We start from the raw sequence: 10648 nt of genomic DNA, 5'->3' as shown, positions 1-10648 counted from the left end.
AATCCACAGAGAAATATGAAATGAGGTGAACGTTTCGGCTTTGTTAAAGCCTTTGTCAACACCAGACTGATTGAGTCTGGTGTTGACAAAGGCTTTAACAAAGCCGAAACGTTCACCTCATTTCATATTTCTCTGTGGATTTTCCGCATAAAATGATCAGTGTTTTGTGATCGTCAATTGCATGTATATATATATATATATATGAGGGAAGGGGATGTTCCCTCCATGCTGGATATTATATTTACCAGGAAAGAGGAGAGATTTATCATTCAGTACCTCCCTCCCTTGGGTAAAAGTGACCATGTCTTTTTGGGACTAAAGTATGCAATGCATTATAATCTGGAAGAAAATGAGCTTGAAGCAGTTGAAAAACCTGATTTGTGGAGAGGTCATAATGGGGAACTCAGATATTTCCTTAAGGAATTTGACAGAAACACTTGCTGTTAAGACATTAGGACATCTTCGGACATTAGGACATCTTCAGAACGAGTGGATTTACAGGTCGAGAACTGGACATAAATAGGCAGGAGAGAATGGTGGAGTGAGGCGAGGTACAATATGTGGACACTGCAGAGGGCCTATTGGCCCATCCGATGCAGCAACCACACACAGGCCCAAACATAGATTGGGAGATGGCTTCTTCAATAATGAATTGTAAAAGTACTTATAACAGAAACATAATTGGATCTGCTTTGATACAGATCACAAAAGAAAGTAAATTGAACATTAGCAGCGGTTTATATAACTTAGATCCATTTTTAATAGATCAATTAAAGGGCGATTTAAGTAGGATCATTGGAACACATTTGTCTCACTAATTCATTGTAAATATTTACTATTTTTATGCTATGATTATCCATGTTTGGGCCTGTGTGTGGTTCCTGCATCGGAAAAATTCTTGTTTCAATTTTCCTCCGTGGTCTGACACTGACTATCTATCTATCTATATATATATCTATCTATATATCTATATATATATATATATATATATATATATATTTATATATATATATATATATATATATATATATATATATATATATATATATATATATATATATATATATATATATATATATATTTTTTTTTTTTTTTTTTCAAAGACTTCACAAATACACAACTGATTAGAACTTACGTCTCTCTGATATTATATCTACATTTGAGTGAGGTGGGAAGGATGATGTGGCATTAACACAAGACAGAACAGGGGATATTAATAGGGTATTAAAAGTATCAACACAAGACAGAACAGAAACAATGGGTATTGAATAGAAGTGTTTGTAGAAAGCCTATTGGTCCATATTTCTTGATGCTTCTATATTGGAGCGGAGTCTTGAGGTGGGTAGAATATAGTTGTGCAATAATTGGCTGTTGATTGCTGGTGTTGACTTCTTGATGTGTAGTGCCTCGCAAACGTCAAGCCGCCTGCTATCGCTGTATCTATCGATGATTTCTGTGTTGTTTACTAGGATTTCTCTGGCGATGGTTTGGTTATGGGAAGAGATTATATGTTCCTTAATGGAGCCCTGTTGCTTATGCATCGTTAAACGCCTAGAAAGAGATGTTGTTGTCTTGCCTATATAGTTGTCCTAGTAAACAACACAGAAATCATCGATAGATACAGCGATAGCAGGCGGCTTGACGTTTGCGAGGCACTACACATCAAGAAGTCAACACCAGCAATCAACAGCCAATTATTGCACAACTATATTCTACCCACCTCAAGACTCCGCTCCAATATAGAAGCATCAAGAAATATGGACCAATAGGCTTTCTACAAACACTTCTATTCAATACCCATTGTTTCTGTTCTGTCTTGTGTTGATACTTTTAATACCCTATTAATATCCCCTGTTCTGTCTTGTGTTAATGCCACATCATCCTTCCCACCTCACTCAAATGTAGATATAATATATATATATATATATATATATATATATATATATATATATATATATATATATATATATATATATATATATATATATATATATATGTCGTACTTAGTAGCCAGAATGCACTTCTCAGCCTACTATGCAAGGCCCGATTTGCCTAATAAGCCAAGTTTTCATGAATTAATATATTTTCTCTAATTTTTTTCTTATGAAAAGATAAAGCTACCCATTTCATTATATATGAGGTCAATTTTTTTTATTGGAGGTAAAATTAACGTAGATATATGACCGAACCTAACCAACCCTACCTAACCTAACCTATCTTTATAGGTTAGGTTGCGTTAGATAGCCGAAAAAGTTAGGTTAGGTTAGGTAGGTTAGGTAATCGAAAAACAATTATTTCATGAAAACTTGGCTTATTAGGCAAATCAGGCCTTGCATTGTAGGCTGAGAAGTGTGTTCTGGCTACTAGGTACGATATATATATATATATATATATATATATATATATATATATATATATATATTTATATATATATATATATATATATATATATATATATATATATATATATATATATATATATATATATATATATATATATATATATATAAACAGATAATTAGTGAAAACAAAAAAAAATTAAATTATTTTACCTTGTACCTAGATCCACCAGGCCTGTTTGGAGCATGTTTAAGTACTTCAGAAATTTGAAAGGTCACGTCTTCCACCTTAACTTGCGGATGTGCGTTGATAGATGATTCTGTAAAATTAACAGTTATTTATATAACAAATTCTGTATAACAATAATATTCTGTAAAATTAAAAGTAATTTACACATCAGATAAAACTCTCCAGAGATGGTGATACACAACATATAAAAGACAAGTTTCAGAACAAGATATGCATTTAGGAATAAGGTTTCGTACATGTAGGTAGCACATGAGAAAAAAAGTGGAAGGTGATCAAGTTTATATTAACATGTTAACGGCTTTATTGAGGCTTTGCAAGAATGAAAAAATATTACTAATATAATCTCACCGACCAATGAATTGTACGTTGTTTAAAAGTCAATTATTTACATTATTATTATTATTTAATACTAATGATATAAAAATGCATTTTGCAATCTACTATTTATGCAAGTATTAACCACAGGATCATGAAATAAACTGCAAAATACTGTAAAGGATAAACCAATTAAGTTTACATTTTCCCATAGCTAAGTCAGTCAGTTCTACAGTACTAGCAGCAGAGAACAATTATGACCAACCTCTATTAAATGAAACAATCTTAAGAGCAAGTGATAGAAATATAATCATTTATACTTAATGTACACTTAATTTGAACTTAAAATTTTAATTTTTTAGTGAATTTTAAATAAAAAAAAATTATATAATTTTTTTGTTACTTACTTAAAATAACATTATATAGTTCTTGTTTTTCTAGAAATGCTAATTTCTTCTTTTGTCCTTTTAGGCTGTATAATGACCAAAGGCCGTTTGTTCCTATCTTCTTCATCATTCTTCGAACCGTAGTTGCACAATCAGACCCACGTACACTGGTTAAAAGCAACACCTAAAAGCAACAACAAAAATGTAGTACACTAGTAATTTTGATATATGTATGTATGTATGTATGTATGTATGTATGTATGTATGTATGTATGTATGTATGTATGTATGTATGTGTGTATGTATGTATGTATGTATGTGTATGTATGTGTATGTATACATATACATATATATATATATATATATATATATATATATATATATATATATATATATATATATATATATATATATATATATATATATATATATATATATATATATATATATATATATATATATATATATATATATATATATATATATTGGTGTATACTGGCAGCAGGTTTTCTTTCAAACATGTTTCATTGAATATGACCGCATATTCTGTATTTATTATTTTCTGGTTTAGGGCTTCTATCCCTCTAACTATTTTCTTAGCATCAGGGCTTAATTGAAATAGGAGTTCTCCAAAACTCATTTTCGTACTTTTAAGGTGAAGAAAAGAAGTGATTTACTATAGAGTGTATTACACTTATTTATATAATTTGCACGACGTTTCGAACCTCCATGGTTCATTCTCAAGTGAACAGATCTTACAATACTCTTAGAGAGTTCTCTTAGAGTTAGTTCTCTTAGAGAGAACAACAAGAGAAAACAAGAGAAATGTTTCTAACAAGAGAAATGTTGAACAAGAATAATTGCATAATAGACAAAACCCAAGATGCAAGATTACAAATTCTTGAGGCAATTCACATAAGAATAGAGCGACCTACCATGAACACCCAAATCACGGAACTATTTACTCTACCTACCATGAGAGTAAGGACAAGACAAGAACATATCGATGCCAACACAGAAGACAATGTCCAACATAACATGCCAATTACACTGGATTAATCTTTGTTTAGATAGGAGATGCCTCGTATGGGCCAATAAGCCTTCTGCAGCCTCTATGTTTCACCTCACATTTATCCCTTATGTATCCCCCCATGTTTTCACCTTCATTGTATTATCACCTGACCCAGTGCGGGTATAAAATCAACTAGTATTGTAAGATCTGTTCACTTGAGAATGAACCATGGAGGTTCGAAACGTCGTGCAAATTATATAAATAAGTGTAATACACTCTATAGTAAATCACTTCTTTTCTTCACCTTAAAAGTACGAAAATGAGTTTTGGAGAACTCCTATTTCAATTAAGCCCTGATGCTAAGAAAATAGTTAGAGGGATAGAAGCCCTAAACCAGAAAATAATAAATACAGAATATGCGGTCATATTCAATGAAACATATATATATATATATATCATAACTTATGATAAGGCATCTTATCATAAATAACATCTCAAGAAAAATCACATCATTCTAGGAGGTGATTTCAATATTGACCTGGGTCTACAAAATAGCCCTCTAGTTGACTATTTCCATAACAGCATGTAATCCTCTATGATAATCCCCACAATCACCAAGCACTAGACCAAAGTTCTCAAGTCAAGCCTAGCCTCGGGCCGGGCTTGGGGAGTAGAAGAACTCCCAGACCCCCATCAAGCAGATAAGTGTGTGTGTTATGAAGAGATACATCTCAACGACTAACAAAATTAGCAAGAGAAATATAGTCGTTGAAATGTAAGCCTCATCCTAACCATACACTCAAGACCTTGAGAAAGCACTCAGGAGAGTGTGAAAGACTCTGTGTTAATATTACATAATTTACAAATACATAAGTGTTATATTTTATCCTATCCTATATAAACAAGATTATATCATTATTCTTATTATTTAGCAATTTTATCTTTTCTGCATGAACTATCAAAAAATTTTAATTAGAAAATTAGCAAATATCTGTAATATTTAAGATGAAAAATTGAAGGAAACATTACTGTTAAAATACCACTTACAAATTTTGTTCTGAAACTCGATTCCGCTAACTTCCTATTGAGAACATTAAGATCACCTTCTGCAGCAATAGGATTTGGTATTAGATCTTCTATGATCTTGTCGGTTTCTTTTGTAGTCAAAGTTGCTTTCAATATCTTCACATCACTTTTCAGTTCATTCACATCACTTTTCAGTTCATTCACTTCAGTGTATATGGCCTGCAACATGTTACCTGGAAATTTATACAGTATATAGAAAGTGTACATGCTATTATATTACATATCTTGAATGTACATTTAAAATAAAAGCATTATAAAGTATATTTTAAAATAACTGACACTGAGAAAGCACCCAAAAAGTAGGCTATGACTGATGTGATAGATAATGGGATAATTTCTTAGTAATTATGAAACTGCTTATATAATTGGAAGCAAATTCAGCAATCTAACCTGCTCAGTTTGCAGTCTACTTGAACATGAAACTTATGCCTATCACCCATAGGGTACATATAGGTTATAGGCTACATAATAAATTAATTAAACTTTCAAAACTTACTCATATTCTGCATTATTTCTTTCAAACTCCCATCGTTCTTGTCTGGTGACTTTGGGTCGAATAAATTCCTTGACCTTGGAGTCCTAACGACTGAAGTACTTGGCATGACCAGCTCATTGTCTTTAAGATTGCAAGATTTAGCTATTAAAATCTAACTACTGTACTGTATAATCAACAAATTTCATGAGCTTTTACTACTGCATACTAATATTATAAGTTATACTATATGTCTACATCACATTTAAACTACCCAACATCAGAAAGAGGGTGAGCCAACATCAGAGAGGGGGGGGGGTTATCATGAGAGAGAGGAGGGCCAACATGAGAAGAGAAGAAAAAAGAAAAGAAAGAAATAAATAAAGAAAAAGAAAGAAAAGAAAGATAGAGAGACATACAGAGACAGACAGACACATACACACAGAATAAGAAGAGGTGACAGAACAAAATTAACAAAACAAATTTCAACATGAGAAAAGGGAGGTCAACATGAGAGAGAGAATGAGGGTCAACATGAGAGAGTGGGTCAACATGATATATATTTTAAATAATTACTTATTACCTTCATGAAGAAATACTGATGGCGTCAACGGTGTATTGTGAAGTGTAGTCTTCACTGGAGACTGCTTTTGTAGGACTGTTCTATTAGCTGAAAAGGAGTTATGTTTATTTCAAACACTTTTTAACCAAATAATATTTTTAAGACTTTAATATAGTTTGAACTAACATGAGAGAGGTGGGGGTCAATATGAAATACACATTTTAAAAATTAACTTATTACCTTCATGAGGAAATACTGATGGCGTTGAAGGTGTATTGTGAAGTGTAGTCTTCACTGGAGACGGCTTTTGTAGGACTGTTCTATTAGCTGAAAAGGAGTTATGCTTATTTCAAACACTTGTTAACCAAAATATATTTTTAAGACTTTAATATAGTTTGAACTAACATGAGAGAGGTGGGGGTCAATATGAGATACATATTTTAAAAATTAACTTAAGGTAAGGGACAAATTAACACGTAAGGTAAAGGTAAGATAAAGGACAAATTAACACGTAAGGTAAAGGTAAGATAAAGGACAAATTAACACGTAAGGTAAAGGTAAGATAAAGGACAAATTAACACGTAAGGGACAAACAAAAAGAAAAGTAATAACAAACCTGCTTGTTTCTAGTGACTAGATCAAAGGAAAACCAAAATTTCCCTGAACTGTGACAAGTGAAAAGCACCTGCTAGACAAAGTGGGAAAAGTTCACTAGACCCCATATGCACATAAAAGAATAATATACTTAATATTAAACAATTAGAAATAAACACATATTTCTATACAGAAATTCCAGATAAGCATAAAAATTACTCAAAGCTTCTAGTACTTCCAGAAGGAATTAAACAAAAAAAAAAAAAAAAAAACAGCAAGAACTAAGTTTAGAGCAGTTTTTAGTTTTTTTTTAAACCAAAAGCATAAATAACCAAACAAAGGAAGCATGGTTAAATATCAATTTAGAACTTTTAATGTTATTTACTACTAATCCTTACATTCACTTAATATACCAGAATAATATGGTATTTGCGGAGGACTTATTTCTTTTGAAGGTGTATTCTCATATGAAGATGGCGAACACTTCTTCTTGGATTGAGACGAGTGATGATTGCCTGAAATTATTTAAATTGCTTAATGTATTGAATGGCATTTTTCAAGTTGCAAATTTTTTTTAAATTACTGTAGTAGGTTATCAATGCTTACGTTTGTTATTCTCGGAATTCTCTTCTTCATATTTGAAGCATGGTTTCCTTTTTCGTTGTCGAGGATAGCCCATATCGTCTTCAGTTTCGACATTTGAAGTGTCTTCCGCAGCTAAGCATCTTCGTTTTGCAACGTCAAAATCATCTGTAATAATTGAATATAATTAGTAATATATCAGCGAGATATATATTTATCGTTACCTAGTAGAGTAGTGAACACTAAGAAATAACTTAAATCAGCTTCCTAAAGAGATGTTTAATAAAACGACGTACATGATTTGGAACTTATAACTGGGGCACAAAAGTCTTAAGTAGCTATGAGGAAACCCATCTTGTGATTAAAATATAATTATAATGCTGTTTTTGTTTGCAGTGTTAAAGTTATGGTGAATGAATGAATAGGTGTCTTGTATCTTAAATCTTAATAATTATAAATTTAATACCTACCAGTTGTTGATAGGATTGTTGATACGACATGCACTCGCCAATTTGTCGTGTCTGGCTTTTCGTGCTTTTGGGCACTAACTGTATGCCTGCTCTGTGGCCACCAGCACAATATTTTTTCCTGAAAAGTCGAAATAAACTGTTACATGCTAATTTTAGCACTAATTTGGAATATTTTTAAAGCAACTCAATATATGCAATTTTTTAGTTTCAAAGTAATGCTTACATCATCAGATTTTTCAATCCAGGTTGTGGAGATGATACCCACACTACGATCATTGAAGCCTACCACTGCATACCGCTTTTCAGATGTCATCTACAAAATTGAAAAATCTTATTAAGGGTTGTTCTCCCCAAAAAAAGAAATTAGCATAAAGTTGGTAATAGATTTACTTGATTGTGTCAATCATAGATTAGCCACATTTGTAAATGATTTTCGGTTGGTATAAACAGTAGCTGCCATGTATGGACTAAAAGGCTTAATACAGTTTTATCTCTTAATGTGCTCTCAAAATATTAATAATTTTCATGAAATACAGGGTAATGGGATTTTTAAACAGGTAAATATTGGTCAAAAGATAATAGCTTTAATAAAAAACAAAATTGTGAATCTCATTAACTTACAATATTAGTTCAAACTATTATTAAAGCATGGATACAGTATTTAAATACGTACTTGTCATAAGTCATGTAGTATTGACAGAAAAGTATTTGCGCTTTCTGTCTCGATCATCATACCTGTGCGGTTTAGTTTTCTTGCTGGAATCACCTTCATGGATGAATTCCTAGTAAGAACCTTAAATGCTCCAATTAATTTGGAGTTACAAGGTTTCTCAAAGAGAGGTATACTTCTCGAATATACCCTGCAAAGGAACATGCTGTCTCCATTTTCATCGGTGTCACTGACAGTGTCCAAAACTTGGCAGCAAGTTTCATTATTCAGCAAATAGGCATTGTTTGGTGCCTTGGTATATATTTTATGTTCTGTATTTGGTGTATAAATCCTTTGAGCATGCTGCATCTCTTTCAGCCTCTTTGCAATTTGAACAAGAGGGTTTTTACTTGATCGAACCATATTCTTAACCTGCTGCAGGTAATTTTCAAATGGAAATGCTGAACATCTGTCCAAACTACCAAACTCTTTGGCATCAGAGGATATGTGTGTTAGGCAGTGTACATTGTACACTAAAAAATCCTTACCATACAGCTCACGAGCCTTTAACACAAAGTACAGCAAAAGATCATGTGCATATTGGCTGTAATTTAACTGAATCAATTTAGGTGATACAAGAATAGAAATGGCTACACTCAGAGTCAGGAAATGGTCATACAATTCTTTGGGTAAGATTCCCTTCAGTACAATCTTACCGGTGTAGAGAAGGAGTTGCCTGTATTCAGTCGCTTTCCATCTATCAACCTCTGAAAGACTTCGAGGTTTACGTGCAAAGTGCATAGGCACAAATTGTGTTAGTTGAATTAGACGCTGACTAATTTCATCAACTTGGCGAGCACATAATTTTACGTTTTTATTTCGTATCCAGGCAAGAAGTAACCTTTTCATAACCCCAAGACATATCTGATGCATATAGTCTATGGGAAAAGTACTCACCATATTTATATTTAAGTCACAGAATGGTGATCTACCATGGTGATGTTGAGAATTAGATTGATTACGAAAATCTTCATCTGTTATGAGTTGTAAATTTTTCACTTGTTGATAAGTCATTCTTCCATTCCAAACACCCTCTTGGGTACATCTATCACACCCAAAGTAGCCAGAGTGGAGTTTGATTGCCTTCACCATTGCTTTTGCTGGGGCATCACATATGACTCCTTTTAGTTTTACTGGCAATGTTTTGTCATCATTTTTAAATCCATAGTGCATAATTTTTTTCAAATCCTGAATGAATTCATTTAAAAAATCTAAATCACTAGGTTTAGAGCTTCCGTATGTGAGGACTACTGGGAAAACTCTTATAGGTTTGACATTATTGATAGCACAAAGAACAGGCCATAAACTTTCATTTTTACTTCTAAATATTGGCAAACCATCAATGTTGCAAATTAAAGATATTTCTGCCAAATCTCTTATTGTTGATTTAGGATACAGCCTTAAAGTTTTCAACAATTCAAAAAAAAAAACAAATTAGATGGCAAATTCCTTGGCATTCTCATTGACCACAAGCTTAATTTCCAGGGACACATTCTAAACATATCAAAAAAAGTTTCAAAAACTGTGGGCATTCTTTCTAAGATCAGATATTATGTACCACGCCCTGCCCTGGTGACTCTCTATTACTCCCTTATCTATCCATATCTCAACTATGGTATTTGTGCTTGGGGCTCTACTACCCAAAATCACTTACGTCCTCTAATTACTCAACACAAAGCTGCTATTAGGACAATATTCAATTCTGGCCCCAGACACCACTCGGTACCCCTACTTAAATCTCTGAATATGTTAGACATTAAGTCACTGCACATTCTCTCATGTGTATTATACATATATAAAACGCTAAAGTATAATGCCAATCCTGATCTCAAAAGCTTCATAGAAGGTTGTATCAGAACCCATGAGCATCA

The 10648-nt window shown here is 32.5% G+C and overlaps 1 protein-coding gene across 1 annotated transcript; it reads right to left on the bottom strand.

Moving 5' to 3' along the window:
• Positions 1-4816: 4816 nt before the first annotated feature.
• Positions 4817-9035, bottom strand: LOC138359586 (uncharacterized). Its single transcript, XM_069318935.1, has 8 exons — positions 8742-9035; positions 8292-8381; positions 8069-8186; positions 7623-7766; positions 7415-7531; positions 6679-6749; positions 5350-5547; positions 4817-4846 (listed from the first exon to the last, which is right to left on the bottom strand). Exons 2-8 carry the CDS (start codon positions 8379-8381, stop codon positions 4817-4819), a joined length of 768 nt encoding a protein of 255 aa, XP_069175036.1. The 5' UTR covers positions 8742-9035.
• Between the last annotated feature and the right edge of the window lie 1613 nt (positions 9036-10648).

This window comes from Procambarus clarkii, chromosome 91, assembly GCF_040958095.1.
Source record: "Procambarus clarkii isolate CNS0578487 chromosome 91, FALCON_Pclarkii_2.0, whole genome shotgun sequence".
NCBI classification, from domain to species: Eukaryota; Metazoa; Arthropoda; class Malacostraca; order Decapoda; family Cambaridae; genus Procambarus; species Procambarus clarkii.
The sequence above is the reverse complement of the archived record's forward strand: the minus strand, read 5'-3'. Positions and strand labels throughout refer to the sequence as shown.